The following is an 18773-nucleotide window of genomic DNA, read 5'->3' as shown; positions in this document are numbered from 1 at the left end:
GTGTACATCCAGTGCTATAAAAAGATCTCAGCGGGCAACCTTGAAATTTTTCTTTGGTTCATACCAGACTTTAGAAAAAAATAAAACCCAGAAAGTTATTGGAATATATCTGTTTGCAGTGTTATAGCCGTGATGGTCCCAGGATATGAGAGAGACAAGGTGGGTGAAACAGTAACTTTTACTCGGCCAAATTATATTGACCAACAGAAGCTGATCCAGTAAAAGATATTACCTCACCCACCCACCTTGTTTTAGAAATGCATCCAACAGTTATACACATGCTATTCAGATTAATAAAGTCACTGGCAAATCTGTGCAATTAAAACTAGTAATACATCTTGATATATGCAGCGATTCAAAGAGCTTTTTAACCTAATGATATAATATTGGCACCTATAAAATAGCATTTAAAGTATAATTTAACTGAAATTTATAATCAGTTATACTTATGAAGAACAATAATCTAAATCGCTTATTTCACTTTAGCTTGTAAACTCACATTTTTTTAGTTGTTCTAAGTTATTTTACATAACTGTTTGCCTACTAGCAGATGCACGGATACCTTTCGAAGTTAGTTCCTCACTGTACAAGCACACACAAAAAGAACAAGGATCGAGCAGTAAAATTTAAAATTACTTGTTAGTGCAGTAGCTTTGTTACATTGTTTCATTGAAAGGCCTTTAATTTTGTCTTTTTCTTGCTCTCCTCACAAGATGCTTAGAATGATGTTCTGAGAGTCTCATTATTGGTGTGTGCATATGTGCACACCCTCACCAGCCTGTCATCAGCCCCCATCCTTCTACCAACAGAAAATGATGGCCTAGGTTCTCAGCTAGGCAAAGCTACTCAATTAACTGGAAAGTTAATTGTGGCATGACACCCCTATATCATAGAAGTTAAGCACAATGAACCCACCCCCAATTCCTCCCAGAATGTGGTGGGGTGACATGGGGTAGCTTTTTTGAAGTTTACATAAATACAGAATCACTGGCCCGGAGGCCAGAACAGGCTGAAGAGATAAAATTGCACACAAGGGAACTGCCCTTTAAAACAGACTTTCCAAGGTATCATTTAAAAAAACAAAGCCAAACACTAAGGGTGTATCTACACTGCAATCAGAAGTGTGACTGCAGCATTTGTGGACATATCCAAGCTAGCTTTGATTTGGCTAGCTCAAATAACAATAGCAGTGAAGCAATGGCAGCACTAGTTGCACAACCCTGCCCAGGACCCAAGGTCTGTACTCCAGGTACCATGAGCTGTACAACTCCACCCAGGACTCTAAGTATATACAGGAGCAGCTAGCAACTGAGGCTTCACTGCTATTATCCAAGTTAGCTGGATCTAAGAGTACCTCAGTCACATCCCTGATTGCAGGGTACACATACGCTAACTGTAGCTCCTCCCACATTGTACTCTCAGGATTTTCACTGCAAGATGGTCTAAGCCAGCCTCTCTCAAATGTGGCCACCAGCAGATTTTTCTGAAGCCACAACAGCCTCCTGGCCCAGGAGTCCTGGGTGGAAATGGCTGGAAAGGAACAGCAGCCCCTCCCTGCAGTGACCAGCTGTTGCTCCTGGATGAGCTGCCTTGGTGTTTGCTGGTGTCGCCCACAGGGGATCGGTGCCCTGCACTGCACAGCCTCCTGCGGGCTCCGGGCAGTGCCTCTGCAGACACATATGGCTGGTGGGCACAGCACAAGAAGAAACTTGGACTCCATAGGCAGCTGGTGATTCCCGACCCACCTTCTCAGGGGTTGTGAGCCTTTGGGGCTTCAGCCGCAGGGCTCCACTTGTAGGTGTAGGGATCTGGCTCTGGGCTTCAACCCCAGGGCATCGGAGCTTCAGCAGGACCAGCCTTATAGGTGAGCTGTGGTCAAGAATCAAGGAGTGTGGTGGGCCTGGGGTGTGAGGCCATGGAAGGTAGCTCAGGGCAATGGGGGAGGGAGCGAGGGGAACGAAGCAGGGCCCGGCAGCAATAGGGGGGTGGGGAGCCCGGTGAGGCAGTGGGGAATGGGGGAGGCAGCAGGGGCCAGTGGGGATGTTTCTGTTGTGTTTAGGTCCAGTAAAGAATAAAGACAACTGTATATTATTTTTATTATTGAGTCTGCAAAAAAACCCTACATAAATAAATTACAATTTGGATGTGTATATGTGCATATTTGTTTTTTTCTAAAAAATAATTATTTTAGAATTGCTGGCCACACTCTGAGGCCACCAAAAAATTTGCTGCAAGAGCCGCAGGTCTAAGCACAGGACTAGGAGCTCTTGAGTTCCAATCCTAACCTTGGCACCATCTCCCCTCTGTGTCCCTGAGGCAAGATTCTTAGGCCAAAAGTTTTAAACCAGTGTGCATAAAAAGTTCGCTTACTAAAATCATGCTCAGGCACCTAAATAAAGTTACCTGATTTTCAGAAGTGCTGAGCATCTGCAGCTCAGCAATTTTTAAAATGTAGACACCTAAGCACAGATTTAGGCCATGTCTACCTTAGCAAGCTTACAGTCACTTTAACTTCATAGCAATGCCTTTACTTGATTGTCTTAAAAATCTGCGTATGGGACTAAAGACAAGAAAATATTCATTTTTGTTACCTGTGCTTCACAATGGCAAGAAAATCTTTAGCTCTGGCCCTAATTTAAACTTTTAGAAAAATATTAATATTAGACACCAGTCATTTCACAAGGAAGAGATGTTCGCTTTCCAGGTATTGTAAGAATGAGTAATAAAGACAGTATTGCGTGTGTATAGATATAGATAAAGTATATATTATTTAGATCTCAGATGAGGCAAATTCTACCGTCAGCAGAGGTAACATCTCAAACACAGCCAGAATAAGTGCAGATTTATAGGTACGTTGGCCAAAGTTTTCTAAAATTGGAGCTTCACGTTAGGCTCTTAAGTCCATATTTAGGCACCTATAAGGGGGATTGCCAGAAGTTCCTATTTTGGAAAACGTTGCCATTGCTTTTCAAGGGTCTGCAGAATGACTTTTATAGTTTAATTAATTCCAAACCTCACAGCGGCCAAAATGTAGCAGAGAAGAATAGAGGAAGTTGCTCATATGCAGCCTTAACTTGTTAAAGTGGTGTCATTATGGTCAGATTTGTGAATAAAAACAATAGTTAGCTAAGACACCTTCTTCCTGGGCTAATTCAGAGTCAAATGCTTTCTCTAGTGACAAAAGTAAGTTTTAAATTACTTCCCTCCTAGGAGTACTGCACAGCCAAAAAGCTAAGAGACGGTACTAGACACTATTCTGGCTCATACATCAAACAAACATTCATTGAATGAAGACTGTTTTTGAGTGATTATTTGTGATCCAGAGATAAATCAACTTGACTTTCAGATTCCAGGCTGAATTTGCAGGACAGGGAGTTAAAAAAACATTTTTATTTGTAAACAAACAAGCTTATATGGACGAATTAAAAGGCAATAAATATAGAAGCTCAAAAAGGCATTTTAACAGTTATTTTTCAATGCTGAAAAAGCACTTTAAAAGTTAAAGCAAGGTTTATACTCTTGGCCTGTTTTTTACTTGTGACCAAAACCTGCATATTGGCTATTTTGGGATTTTCAAAAGCACCTAAGTGATTTCGGAGCAAAACCCCAGCAAAACTCAATAAGACATTTGTGCCTATGTTGCTTTTGAAAATCCCACCATATTGTATTAACCCACTCTACCATCTTGTCCTCAAAATTATTTTCTATAGTCATTTTACAGCTGAAATTTTATTTGTTCATTGAATTCCCAACAGTCAATCTATCTTAAGGTCTATACACCTCAATAGATCTGAAAATTCAGATAAGTTCTAATTTTGTTAGATCTAATCATTTGTACCTTAGGGTACTAGCGTTTGAGTGTTGGGATGGAAAGCTAAAGAGGACACTCTCCCCACATTTAAAAAGCCAAGACCAATAGAAATGTTTCTGTAGTTGATTTAGAACGAAATGGAAACTGTTGTTTAGAAGTTATTAGCACATCTATGCTGAGTTTGCTACCCCCAAACACTGCAGTATTGAGAATCTGAAGTAAAAATGATAAATTTGAGAGTAAATTAATTTTGCTTGAAAATCAATTAAACTTTGTTTTAATTCTGCTTTAGCAGTCTAAGGTTTGGTCAGAAGCAAGGATCAGTACAATATGTTTTGAGTTTGATCTTTATCTTGACAATGTCCATTTAATATTTCAAATTGTATGTACGGGGGATTTTAAATGCTTCTCAGCTGAAGACAAGATAATGTATATGTGAGTGGTATGAAGGCTGCTTCAACTTCAACCACACCTTCCCTTACCTCTTTCTCTGTAGGATCAGTAAACTTTTGTAATATGTTCAATATAATACATCAAACATGGATGAAACTTTGGGAACAGAGCCCTGTCTGCAAAGGGACATTTTTGGGAGAGACTGGACAGCCTCCTTTCCATTTCAGACATATGACCTTAGTAACAAATAAAAAAGAATGAGGAAGCTCAGAATTCTAATCCATGCTTTGACACTGAAACCCTCTGTGGCCTCAAACTAATAATTTATTTTTTGAAGTTCCCCTTCTATAATGGGGATTACAGATAGAACTGGTCAAAAAAATTTCCATCAGAACTGTGACAGAATTTTTGCCTAAATGAAATATTTTGCAGAAAATATCTGCTTTACTCAAAGATATGATTTTTTGTTGTTGTTGTAAAACTGAAAAGCCAAAACCTGAATGGTTTTTAATTTTACATAGGGGAAAACAAAAAACATTTTCTGGCCAGCTCTGATATGCAGCTACGCACCTCACACAGCTGTGAGGTGGATTAGATACATTAAGTACTTTGAACATGAAAATCTCTGTGTCATGGCATGTCCACCCCATACAGGACTGGAAGGGGTTAAGATGGCCAGGTGAACCAATTAACTCCATAGGCTGCACCTGGAGGAGAAGCCAGGGAGCAGGGAATTCATTGGAAGCAGGCTCAGGTGGAAGGGCCTGCAGAAAGCCCAGGAGCTGAGAGCGAAAGGGGACTGCTGGGAAAGTCTACAGTCACTCCCTGGGAGAAGGGGAGGTGCATTTGGGCTCGCCAATCCAGAGAGGGAGGCGGCCAGGTAGGTAGGACAGGGCTCAGGGAAAAGCAGTAAGGTCTAGAAGGGAACAGATCTTGACTGCTGGCTAGAGGGTCCGTGAGCCAGAACCTGGAGTAGAGGGCAGGCCTGGGTTACATAAGAATGGCCATAGTGGGTCAGACCAAAGGTCCATCCAGCCCAGTATCCTGTCTAGCAACAGTGGCCAATGCCAGGTGCCCCAGAGGGAGTGAACCTAACAGGTAATGATCAAGTGATCTCTCTCCTGCCATGCATCTCCACTCTCTGACAAACAGAGGCTAGGGACACCATTCCTTACCCATCCTGGATAATGGCCATTAATGGACTTAACCTCCACGAATTTATCTAGTTCTCTTTTAAACCCTGTTACAGTCCTAGCCTTCACAACCGCCTCACGCAAGGAGTTCCACAAGCTGACTGTGCGCTATGTGCAGAACTTCCTTTTATTTGTTTTAAACCTGCTGCCCATTCATTTCATTTGGTGGCCCCTAGTTCTTACATTATGAGAACAAGTAAATAACTTTTCCTTATTCACTTTCTCCACACCACCCATAATTTTATATACCTCTATCATATCCCCCCTTAGTCTCCTCTTTTCCAAGCTGAAAAGTCCTAGCCTCTTTAATCTCTCCTCATATGGGACCCATTTCAACTCCCTAAACATTTTAGTTGCCCTTCTCCAAATTTTTTCTAATGCCAGTATACAGGGCCGGCTCTGGCTTTTTTGCCACCCTAGGCAAAAAAGCCACCCGCCGCCCCCCCAGTGTGGCAGGGGAGGGCGCCGAGCCCGGCCGCGGGCCCGCAATCCCCGACCAGCCAGAGCACCGGGAGCAGGGCGGAGAGCCCGGCTGGGGCTCTCTGCTCTCCCCGGCAGCAGAGCGCCAGGGGGAGAGCGGAGAGCCCCCGGCGGCCAGAGCACCGGGAGCAGGGCTGAGATCCCAGGCGGGGCTCTCCGCTCTCCCCGGTGGCCAGAGCACCGGGAGCAGGGCGGAGAGCCCGGCCGGGGCTCTCCGCTCTCCCCGGTGGCCAGAGCGCCGGGGGGGAGGGCGGAGAGCCCCCAGCGGCCAGAGCACCGGGAGCAGGGCTGAGATCCCAGCCGGGGCTCTCCGCTCTCCCCGGCGGCCAGAGCGCCGGGAGCAGGGCGGAGAGCCCGGCTGGGGCTCTCCGCTCTCCCCGGCGGCCAGAGCACCAGGGGGAGGGCGGAGAGCCCCCGGCAGCCAGAGCGCTGGGGGGAGGGCGGCGAGCCCGCCGCGTTTCTCCGCTCCCCCCGACCGGCCGGAGCACCGGGGGGAGGGCGGCGAGTCCGCTGCGGCCCGCTCTCGGGCTGGAGCGCCCCGCCCCGCCGCCCCCCTCCAGGCGCTGCCCCAAGCACATGCTTGGTGGACTGGTGCCTGGAGCCGGCCCTGCCAGTATATCTTTTTTGAGATGAGGAGACTATATCTGTACACAGTATTCAAGATATGGGCATACCTGGATTCCCCTGCCAGCCACTGAGGCAGTGGCACCATGAGGCAGTGAATAGGAAGACTGCCTAGGACTGCTGAAGGAAGATTTTATTATCCCGGAAGGGGAATAAAGTGGCCTGGCTGGAAAGCTGTGTCGTGAAAAGGCTGCAGCAGCTCCTGGAGCCAGAGAGGGGCTTCAGATCCCGATAGAGAGGCAGAGAGACAGCGTGCAACCGAGGGAAGGGGCTATTCCCCAGAACGGCGAGGAAAAGGCACCATTCCTAGCGGTGAGTAGACTACCCCATTCCCATCACACTCTGCCACAACTAACAAAGGGAGACTTCTAAAGTATACTTTCCAAAGTTTTACATGAAGAATGAGTTCTTTAAAGCCACCCTTTTCCACACACTCTTAATTTTAATTTCTCTTTTTACAATGAACTGCTAAGTCTGAATAAAAAAAATTCCTTCCTGATAAATTCGAGTCACAGCAGTCTTTGATCATTACATCCACTCTCTTGAGAATACAATGCTAACTCCATTTCACATGCAGCAGTTGCTATCCTCCAGTGAAAAAATGCAGCATTGTGCCTACTGGTTCCATACTTTACAGTCTTTTGTTTGTTTTTGGCAGGGACTCTAACACACTGTATCTATTACTCTAGATCAGTGGTTCTCAACCTATTGGCCACTGTGGGCCGCATCCAATAGTACCTGTCTGGCCCTGAGGATGTCACATGGGCTACAGCTGTGTGCTGATTGGGCTGCAGGTTGAGAACCACTATTCTAGATTTACACCAAAAAGTGCAGCAAAGAGTGAGCAAATCCAGGCAAGTGAGTTGAGAGCTACTGAAATATGAAGAGCCACAGCTCCTGTGATCCTGTAGTTAACAATGAATTTTGTTTGCCTTCAATTGTAAGTAGCTTTAGCTATAACAAATGCTGCAGTTGTGATGCTTTACTTTTCTAAAAATGAAGAAAACAGTGACTGAAGTGTAGATATCTGCTAGCTGTATCAGCAGTATGTTGCAGACCTTGTTATTCCAGTGTAGCAGGGCTTAGCAATAAAATGAGAGTAATGATGGCAAAGACCGAGTGTGGTAGCCTTTGCACTCCCACGACTGAAGATGAGGAACAGCTTTGATTATATGGCTCAAAGCCCTTCAGAATTTCTATTTATTGAGGTCAGAAGGATTTTTTTTTTTTAAACTACTTTTCATTTTGTAACATTTAGAAATGCAAGATTTAGTTAAATAATATAACTATTACCGGTGTGGGATGATAACAAGTGGACTTTTGCAAATAAAATTTTGCACTCCGACTCTCCTCCGTTGAAAGGTAGGTAATGACGGATCTACCATCTTTCTACCACAGGGGTTTTTGTTTAGAAATATTTATACTTACATGTAAATCTAATGCAAATTGTTCAAATTTTCATTTCTTAAAGTTATTAAAACAAAAGGAACTTAAGAAGTCTGTTAGCCGAAATAGTTAAAGTAGCAAACAATGGAGTTGGCTGGACACAAAGGGAGGAAATATGCTGCATCTTTTATTATGCTGCATCTTTTAAAATTATGATGCAGCAAATTCTCAGCGGAAGGTGTCCTAGTCCAGAATTATTTTCCAGACTGGGGAAGCCAACTATACACTGCCCCATATTCAGGGAGGAATCTAAAGGCTCAATTTAGCCCATTATACTTTACATTTAATGTATATTATGGGTATCAATAAATGCTGGTTCTAAATATAATATCCTCCTAAAGCAGCTCATTAAATGTTTGCTCAACACAACAGGATTTTTGTTTTCCTCTCATAAGAATAATTTAAGTGTTCCTTTAAAGCTTCCACGGTACTATACATAGGAATTATATTGTGATGAAACTAAACAATTATCAGAGTATTGTGAGCAACCACAGTACTGAATTTTCTTTTTGTATCAGCCCATAGACATGCCTACTGTAAAGCTTTTTTTTTTTTTTTTTTTAAACAGAGGCAAAGTTTCACATGCTGTTAATACTGCTGATATTTACATGGGTGGGGTAGGAATCGTAGTCTCACTTTGAGGGAGGGAAGCTACAGGAAATACCAAGTGGTGTTCGAGCTATTCAGAGTGAGAGATGGAGGAAGGGAGAAAAAATGAATAGCTGAAATAAACACTGAAAATGTGTGATTATGATTACTTTCCATGTGTAATACATGATTAGAAATAATGTATATAGAGAGCCTACCATAATGTGGTCCTGATCCCTAACTGGGAGCCTCGGGGCACTACCACAATATTTTAATATAGTAAAACATTTGATATTTTTAATTTATATTTATAAGCTTAATTGGCACAAAAAGGATAATTAATTCATATAACTGAGAACAAAAAAAATAAGCAATTTCAAAACAATTATCCAAAGGTTACCACAACATACATTGAAACAATCATGCCTATACATGAAATACCATTAATAATGCACTTAATAGAGTAAATACAGCAATGCCACTCTGTGGTCTACAAATTTAGCAACACGTGCACTTTATGACTATAGCATTAAATGTCTGGGTACCCAGGGAAAGAAAGAAAATGTCCACCAAGAAGGAAACTCAAATTCAAGCAACAAGTGGTAACATTTCAGTTGGACAATCAGATACTGCATTCCCACTGAATAGAACTTGTCAGAAATTTTCCGACTGAATGGTTTTCCATTGGGAACTGCGAATTCGCTGAAAGCTAAACATTTTGTGGAAACATGCCAATTTCGACTAACCTTCCAATGGAACACAGGCCAGGTTCAAAACTTGCCTGCAAGCTCACCTGCCCAACTCCTCAGTGGCCCACCGAAAGGACTGGTGTGGAGTTGGGAGCCCAGGACATCAGGCTCCTGGGGCAACTCCTGCAGCCTAGGGAGCCAGCTGGCCTGTGAGTTAAACAGTTCAGTAAGCTGGCTGGCCCAGGAATATGGAAGATCTGGGGTCACTGGGCTGTCCTGAAGCCAAGGACCCTGGAAACCCTAGCAGTTCCTGACGGAAACTGATATTATTCTTGTCAGAGACAAGGTGGGTGAGGTAATATCTTTTATTGGATCAGCTTCTGTTGATGTAAGAGCCAAGCTTTTGAGCTACACAGAGCAGGTCTACTTCAGACCTTGTCTCTCTAATATCCTGGGACCAACATGGCAACAACAACAATGCAAATAATTGCCAGTTTCACTGCTGCTATTCAAGTCAGGAGCTGCTAGGGAACCTGGGGAACACGCAGTTTTAGACAACGTGTTTCAGTGTTTTCAAAATGAAAGTTTTACAGAAGTCCCATTTGCAGGAAAATCTGAAAATATTTGTTTCCATTCTGAATCAGAACAGAACCAAATTTCAAAATGGTGAAATTTCCTCTGGAAATTCTGACCAGCTATCACCTTGAGTGCTAGAAAAGAATGAATATGGCTGAATAAAGAGCATACTGAAAAAAAAAAATTGGGACTCCTGCCTTTCTGACTAGTGAGAATTTCTTTTTGACTTCCATAGGAAAGTAAAGCACAAAATGGCTCACATCACAATGCAGCAATAAATAGGGAGTGTCATATAACCTCTGAGACAGTTATTTGGGGCTGTGGTTCAGATATATCAGGTAAAACTGTTAATAAACCCAGCATAACTCCACTGGATTTAATAATTACATTAGATAACCTGTGTAACTGAGCATAATTTCACCCAGAGGAGCTGCATTGCTATCACACAATAGAATTTGGTCCAGGTATCATTTAACTTTCATATTTAAAGAGACAGTCACATCAATCTTAGGATATGTCTACACTGGCAACTTTCTGCGCCACAAGTTATACCACTTTTATTAAAATGCTGGAATTAAACCACTGTTGCGTGTCCACACTGTGCTCCTTGTGACACTGGAGCGCATCCACATTAGCAGCTCTTGCAACGGCAAAGACAGCAGTGCATTGTGGTAGCTAGCCCACTGTGCAACTGGCTGCAGGATGCTTTGGAAAGGGTTTGCAATACCTCATGGAGCAGGCACAGTGTCACACGATGCAGGTTTCCCAATCCCATTGTTCCATGGGCATCCTACTACATTGCCAGCTACTTTTCAACTGAAGAGTGAGAGAGACAGACAGAGAATGTGTGTATGTATGTATGGGGGTGGGGGGGAGAGAATGTGTGTGTTTTGGGGGACAGAGTGTGACAGCATGCTGTGTTGTAAGTTCAGCCAGCATCATGAAGCAACCAGTCCTGAGGCAGGGAAAAACCCCATCAGCCCCCGCCTCCCTCCCTGGGCTCTCTCTCGCTCTCTCTCTCACACACACACACACACACACACCCTCTCTGTGTTCAACAGCACAAGTATTCCACATTAATGGTTTGCTGGGCTCTCGCTCTCTCTCTCTCTCACACACACACACACACACACACACACACACACACACACCCCTCTCTGTGTTCAACAGCACAAGTATTCCACATTAATGGTTTGCTGTGTGTTCCGGAGCAGATCAGCATAGCACACAACAGCTGTTAGAAAAGGTGCCTGAAAGGGAGCGGCGCATATCTCCAGGGCAGCCGAGTTCAAAACAATGAGCAGAGCGGTCACTTGAGGCATTATGGGAAAGCCCAGAGGCCAATTACAGTGCAGAACGCAATCAAGTGTTCACAGTGGCAACAGAGCGCTGGAGCCTCTGCACAAATAGTCTTACGACTCTCATTGAGGTGGTTTTTTTGCAGCGCTGCAACTGAGGAGTTTCTGCGCACAAAGTGGCTTGGCAGTGTGTACACATCTGCAATTTGAGTGCAAAAAGCTGCTTTACTGCGCAGAAACTTGCCAGTGTAGACAAGCCCTTAATCAAAATTCAGGCTTTGCAAAACCAACTTCTACAAGACTTAAGAGCAACAAATTTGTTTCCAAGAAATTTAAAAAATAATTCCAGTAGCAACTTTAAAAACATTCCCCTAAAGCATCTGCAGAACAGATATTTCAAAATTTGTGGTAATATATAAAAAGCTGAAACTGACCAGAAATTAAAGTTAAGCTTTTTCATGTCCATTTTACAAGCTGCGATAAACATAAAATAGTAAATACACAGAACACAATAAAAAGTAAATTCTTAAAATTCTCAGTTTTAATGTTTGTATTGCAGTTTATTTTATAAAAAATAATCTCTCTAAGGGGAAGAGAGAGGTTAAAATCAGAAGCAAGTCCAGTGAGAACTGTTTCCAAGAAGTAGCCTAAAGGAAATCTAACAGCACTTATTGTTACCGATGAATTTTATCATGCTAACAAACCCCTTAATTTGTCTTTTCATGACTAGCTGAAATTCCTTTATTCAGAGGCAAATTAATTCTGAACTTGTGCATACAAAAAGCAGTACAATTAGGTAAAAATACTGAACAAACAATCATCATACATTATGAAGTGCTGCACTGCACAGTTGCTGATGGCTATTCAGTACTCATTTCTGGTTGTGTTTGTACTTGAATCAAAATTATATCATGATGGCTGCACCTTTTAACAGGGTTGGGCTGAGATGGTTCATTATTACTGCAATATATGAATCTATGAATGTTGTGTTAGCACTAGCATGACCAATTCCACCTCTGGCTTAATGCATGTCAAACTTCCTGGGGAAATAATGGGGTTTCATTTGAACTTGACAGCCGGTTTCCATAGCCTGGATTTTGAAAATTAGAAATATATTTAACAACTAAGTACCAAAGACTGGTTTCTGGAAACATGATGATTTTAACTAAGTTTGACACATAGTTATTCTTTTTTTAATTCAATGAATTAATGATTGAATTATCTGATAGCAGAAGTGAATGCAATCACTACATTTATTATAATATACAATTATTTCCATTCTAACTATGTTTTCAGTTGCTAATAATCTTCCAAAACTTTCAGCTATGGGGCTGAAGTTTTCTAGGCTCAGTCTGTGCCTCTTTTGGGGGGAAGGAGGCCAGGGGGGAAGAGAGCATTTGGGGGTCGAACAAAGAAAAATGCAGCTGTTTTTGAGTACTAGCTAGGTGAAAAATCTCTTCCCAAAATAAAAATATCTTGCAGACTCTTCTGTAGGACCACAATTGCTGGGGATAGAAAGCTGAAATTTGGCATGGAAATACCCCTAATTTGGGAGCGCTTTTCAGCGTCCAGTAAAAATTGGTATTGATATGCTTAGTTCTAAACCTTTGAAAATTGAGCATGTGCAGTATAACTGGTATAATATTTTAATATTTGAAGCAACTTATGCAGCATAGCCTTCCGTTGCTCCAAAAGTGTGTGGCTAGCCTAACCGTGTAATTAAAAACGTACTAAGTACATGCAATGACAGCAGCCCTTATTCAGTGTTTCTTTTGTAAGGTTAAAGTTGTACAGCTCCTGAGGTCTCCAGGACAGGGAAGCATCTAAGGTGTGTGGAACAGTATATTTTGGTGGCATTTAGCCCAATAGTGCAACATCATGGAATTACTCCCACCCCACCCTAATTTAAGAAAAATAATATCGAGAACGTTTCAGTTGTATAGTTAGCACACAGGAAAGTCTGAAAGCAATAATGTTAAGGTTGCAAAAACAACCTTAACTCTGCTCCCTCATGCATTACCACAGTCTTTAAAATTACATACTATTTCATGTAGTTTTTTACATTTCAACCTTGCTATAATCCAAAAATACTGATATATGTGTGCTTAAATTGGTTTCATTGACATACTGGTTGAGTATATGCTCAGTGAAGAAATTCTTTTCTCTCAGGGGAATTTTAATAATGTATTCGTCAGCAATTTACTATGCAATTACATTTTACCCACAGTACAGCCTTCTTTTAAAGGATGCATTAAACTAGTTTAAATGTATATTTAGCGGTCTTAAATGTGCCAGCAAATACTCACTATTACATTAATCTGTAATATGCTGTGTAAAAAGAGCACTGCACTTCAATTAAATGGCTTTAATGGAATATCTGGTATACACACAGACTGCAATCACTATATGTTTATCAGAAGTTATGGAAAGAAGTGTGAGATTTGAAGGAGGGGAAAGAGAAGACATAGCATAAGGGGTCATGGAGGGGTTCTAGGCATAGCTGTATGGAAGAAGTTAGAGACCTGGTAAGGGTGCTCATCCCCATAAGAACAATATTCTAGTAAACCAACTCTACCCTCTGGAAATTTTACATGACTCTTGACTAGGGCTCTGTGTCTGTCTCAGAAGTCATAGATTCCGTGTCTTTCTGCAACCTCCGTGACATCTGCAGCAGCCAGTGTGGCTGACCCCAGGGCCACCCAAGCAGCTGGTCCCAACAGCCACACCGGCCGCTGCTCAGACAGCCCCAGGGCCAGCCGCACCAGCCGCTGCTCAGGCAGCCCCCACAGGTGGGCTGGGGAATGCCCAAGCAGCGGCCGATGCAGCTGGCTCCCGGGATCGGCTAAGCAGCAGTCCCAGGGGTGGCAAGAACAGCCGCAGCTCATTGGCCCCCGGCAGCAGTCCCAGGGGTGCCTCGCTAGAGCCCCTCCTAAGGCAGTGAGCCGCCAGCTAAGATTTAGTCAGGGGGTATTTATAGTACAAGTCATGGACAGGTCAAGGGCCATGAATTTTTGTTTATTGACCATGAGACCTGTCCATGACTTGTACTAAAAATACCTATGATTAAATTGTAGCCTTACTCATGATACTAGTCAAAATACAACTTTTTTTTTTACTTTCCTAAATAAATCAGGATAAGAGTGTCAAACTAAAAAAGCAACATATTTAAAGGAAGTCAGTAATTAAACACTATACAGAATTAGTCACAAGCAATCCACAAACTATCCACTTTCTCTCCCAAAAAAATTCCATCATGTCTGATGGATTAAAAATCTTCTGAAAATGTTTTAGATCACGTGTATGCCATGCCCGTCTCCTACGGTACTCAAACAAGCAGAGCACTAGCGTTTCCAGGAACCCTACTCTGTAGCAAATAAATCATGCAAATGTCAATAACCTGTCTGATCGTAAGCACTGACTAAGCAGGCACAAAGTGCAGGTTGAGAGACAGGAAATGCCAGTGTGTGCGCTTGTGCATACCTGCAGAGAATCCCAGTGCCTTCGGTTTCTTTTTGTAGAATCACTCAAAGTAACCCTTACTCTAAATCACCCGGTAACCCTTCTGGGAACAAAGGAAATGCATTTTCGGTTATTAGGAAGTGAGAAGGAAAGAAATCCATGTAATTTTTATGCCAGATCAAATATGGGTTTTATCAAACTTTGAAGTGTTTAACAGTGCAGTGAGAATGCCTCTCTTAGGGCCATACTTGGTAAGCAGAGGCACTCAAGCTAGATCCCCCTCATTACCAGAAAGGGGGCAGCAGGCAGGATGCTCTTTGCCAGGGCTCTGAGACTCTGGAACTTACTCCCCTACCCTGGGTCTGAAATAGCCCAAAATTGGTGATTTTCCAGGCACAATACAAAAGATGTGTTTGAAAGGGTCTCTGAAGAATGCTAAGAGTGTGCTTCCTAGGTGAAGAAGGGAACAGGGCCCAGCTGGTCAGCCAGATTCCTATGGAACTGATTAATGCTGTTGAGATTAAATTTAATTATATGTAAGGGCTCTTAGAGTCTTGGAGAGGTGTATTTCTTAGTTCAAATTTAAATAAAAATTAAATCTTCATGCCATTCAATCTGAACACATCAAATTGAAATCAATCTATACATACATCAAAAATATGTCAGTGAAGTGTAGCATGAACAAACAGTAGAAAAAGAGTATCGTAGGGCAAATCAATGATCCCTTTGTCTTAATAAGGAATTAAGAAGCCATATTAACGGTTTCCATAATTATCTCCAAACAGTCTGCATCCAGAAGGATCGAGGGTTTCAAGTAAAACAAGGGTATCCTTTGATGCTCTGGTAAGGACACAAATAACCCAGAGGAGGGAAAATATTCTCATCATGAATGAATCAGTGTAGAGCAGGACACCTTTTCAAAACTGTTAGTTCTGAAAGCAACCCTGCAAGCTTTTCACTCCTCTCTTCTGGCAGGCTACCCTCTGATGTTCAAACAGGAGATGACCTACAAAAGCATGATCTCCTTCCCAAGTACAGATGGTTAAATTAGATAACTGTGAAAGTGATAAAACACTTTTACTAGGACCAATCATGAGACTAGTGTATAACAGGATATATTATCTCCCAATAACATAAAAACAAAACTCTAATTTAAACATTTTTACACTGCTTGAAAAATCTGAGAGAGATCAGATACACAATTTTTCCTCAGTAAAATTCTGCAAGATGCCTTTAATTGTGCATCTCTTGAAGTTAGCTTCATTGTCTGAAGTTTGTTTGTTTTTTTAGTTATTCTGTAGCCAGTTTGTCACCAAAAAATAAATTATTACCAGACTCCTGTCTGAAACTGAACCTTATGAATCAATTTTCAAAAGTAGGCAATGGAATGAGCAAAAAGCCAGAATCAAAAAGAAAATCCAGGATAAAGTAGGACAATTTACTATAAATACCTAAAGAAAGCCAGCTACTGACTAGGTTTGACTATTCAGTAAAGTAGAAACTAAGCAGAGTTTCACTCCAAATTATGGAATATAAAAGATGATGCAAGTATTTGTAAAACTTTTTCTATTATTTTTAAAACCTTCTACTGTTATCTAATCTGTAATAGTTTACTTTCACTCAAGTTTCTTTCATAGTAGCAGAGCACATTGTACCTCTAATAAAGAAATTTCTGCTTTCAGCACACACAAAGAAATATTTCAGTCTCCTGAGATTCCATTTTCTTTGGATTTTAAAAAAAAATTAACCACTACGAAGTGTTTAAGAGAAGACTGCTTGCTTGGTAGCCATTACACTGACTTCCAGAAAAGAATGGTCACACTTGTGACCAATTATCCTTACACCAGTTTTACACTAGTGAAACTCCACCGACTTCAGTGAAGGGAAAGGATGAGAGTAACAGTAATAAAACTATGCGGTTCTGAGGTTAGCTAATGCACAGCTTAAAGGGTTATGAATGAAATACACATTCTTTTCTTTAAGTTTACCTATGTAAACCAACATCAGTACTCCCCAATGACCCTCTCTCTAGTTCATGGAATCTATTCCCCCATCATATAACCCCCCCTGTGAAACTTCCATTAACATTTATGGTGGCTACACCTGCATAATAATTTAATAATGATGGTCGGCTCAAATTTTCCACCACATCTAGTTTTGAATAATCAGTACAATCTAACACTTAACCAAAATGTGTGAAGAGTGTCTCTAACATGAGAACAGGAGTACTTGTGGCACCTTAGAGACTAACAAATGTATTTGTTAGCCTCTAAGGTGCCACAAGTACTTCTGTTCTTTTTGCGAATACAGACTAACACAGCTGCTACTCTGAAATCTAACATGAGAGTAAGGAAATTGATCTGTTTCCTGTGTGGCTGATTTGGAATCAAAAGGCAAATCAAGTGGTTTGTTAAAATTAAGAGTAACCTAGCATTTAACACAGTGTGCTCTTTATGACAAACCACAAGTCAAATGGCTTTGTACTGCTTTTGCAAAGTATTTAAAAAAATTAAAAATATTTACAAGTCTGAACTATATCTTTCAAATTATCCACCCTTTCTGAAGAGACCTTCTAGTGATGTGCATAATTTATCTATCTCATACATACACAGCAAAAACAACAAGGAGTCCTGGTTGAGCTAGAGCATATCTTCTAGAAAAACATCCAACCTTGATTTAAAGACTTCAAATGACAGAATCCACAACATCCCTCTAGTTAAGTTGTTCCAACTGTTAATTTGCTAAAAACCCTGCATCATGCTCCTAGTCTCAATTTTTCTAGCTTCATCTTTCAGACTTTGGATGTTCAAAAACTCACAAAGGAGTTTAAGGCTAGAAGGGATTGACCACTGGATCATCTAGTCTGACCACCTGTACATCACAGGCCATTACATTTCACTCATGGCTCGTCACACGGCACCTCAGCCCAGACTATAGGGATTTGATTGTAGATTGCTCTGATGTGTTGCGCTCTAACTGCCCCATGTAGACCCTGCTAGCACAAACTAAAAGGTACCTACTCTGTTAAAGCATATCTTCTAGAAAAGTATCCAGTCTTGATCTGACGACACTAGGAGATGGAGAATCCAACATTTCCCTTGGTACTCTGTTCCAATGGCGAATCACCATCATTTAGAAATTTGTTCCTTATTTCTAATTTGAATTTATCTGACTTCAGCTTCTAGTCATTGTCATGCTTTTGTCTAATAGACTGAAGAGCCCTCTAAGTGCTTACTGACTCTGATCATCATCATCTTTTAAAACTCTCTCAAATAAATTAGTCTTTAGTCTCTCACTGTAAAGCAGGTTTTCAAGACTTCAAAGCATTCGCCTCGCTTTTTTCTGAATCCTTCCCAGTTTCTCAACATCCTTTTAAAGTGTTATCACAATGTACTGAAATATTTCAGTACAGTTCTCATTGATTTCTTATACAGTAGAAAGAACACCACCTCCCTATTTCTACTCTATACTCCTTCAGTTATACATCCAAGGATCACATTCACTGTAAGGGGCAAATTCTGCAATGTTGTAAAGGAAAGAGCTGCAAGTTTATGATTCATTTAAAACAAGCTACACAAAGTTGTTCACCAGACATTAACATTTCAGTGAACAGACTCTTCCATAGGGTCCCCATCCCTTGACATATTAAGCTGACTCTTCATTACAAGCCTGAAACCAAATATGTACCAAATATCACAAGTTTACTACCATTGACCAGTTTGTTCAAGATCAGGTCAGCACAGAGCTACCAAGAAATCTAAACTGATCCAAGTTGGGGGGACAAGGCAACTCAGTATTCAGCAACAATAATATCCAAGTACTGTACTAACACTCTGGCTCTGAATAGGAGCAACAAGTATCAAGAAAGAAAGAAACATGAATTAATAAATGTTATGCTTTTATTTTTTTGTCTGTTTTTACTGGCACCAAAATATTATGTATAGTTTTGGAGTAGTGCATTTAAAATATTCTGAGCCAGATCCTCAGATGTTTGTAAGCCAGCATATGTTCATTGAAGTCAGTCAAGCTAAGCTGATTTATACCAGTGAGAATTTGGCCCTCTGTTTATCATTTAAGACATGTAAAAATCAAGCTAATTTTGGTTTTGTGATTTTATTACTAATAACTCTTAATAATACAATTTTATATATAATCTAATGGAGTTGGGTATAATTTCTTTTCTCCATATAGGCACACGAAGTGGACAAACACATTT

General features: G+C 41.3%; 1 protein-coding gene across 6 annotated transcripts in view; it reads right to left on the bottom strand.

Annotated features, from left to right (window-relative positions):
• Positions 1 to 18773, bottom strand: part of RB1 (RB transcriptional corepressor 1) — a 161066-nt gene that overhangs the window by 65896 nt on the left and 76397 nt on the right. Inside the window, exon 18 of one of the 6 annotated variants that reach the window (XM_054014743.1) lies at positions 14598 to 14660. The exons of the other annotated variants lie outside the window; for them this stretch is intronic. Coding sequence (XP_053870718.1) covers positions 14640 to 14660 — 21 coding nt within the window. The 3' untranslated portion in view covers positions 14598 to 14639. Of the gene's footprint in view, positions 1 to 14597; positions 14661 to 18773 lie in introns of those variants that run through there. 6 annotated transcript variants of the gene reach the window in all.

Source organism: Malaclemys terrapin, chromosome 1 (assembly GCF_027887155.1).
Source record: "Malaclemys terrapin pileata isolate rMalTer1 chromosome 1, rMalTer1.hap1, whole genome shotgun sequence".
In the NCBI taxonomy this organism is placed as follows: domain Eukaryota; kingdom Metazoa; phylum Chordata; order Testudines; family Emydidae; genus Malaclemys; species Malaclemys terrapin.
Note: the sequence above shows the minus strand (reverse complement) of the source record. Positions and strands in the feature narration are given on the sequence as shown.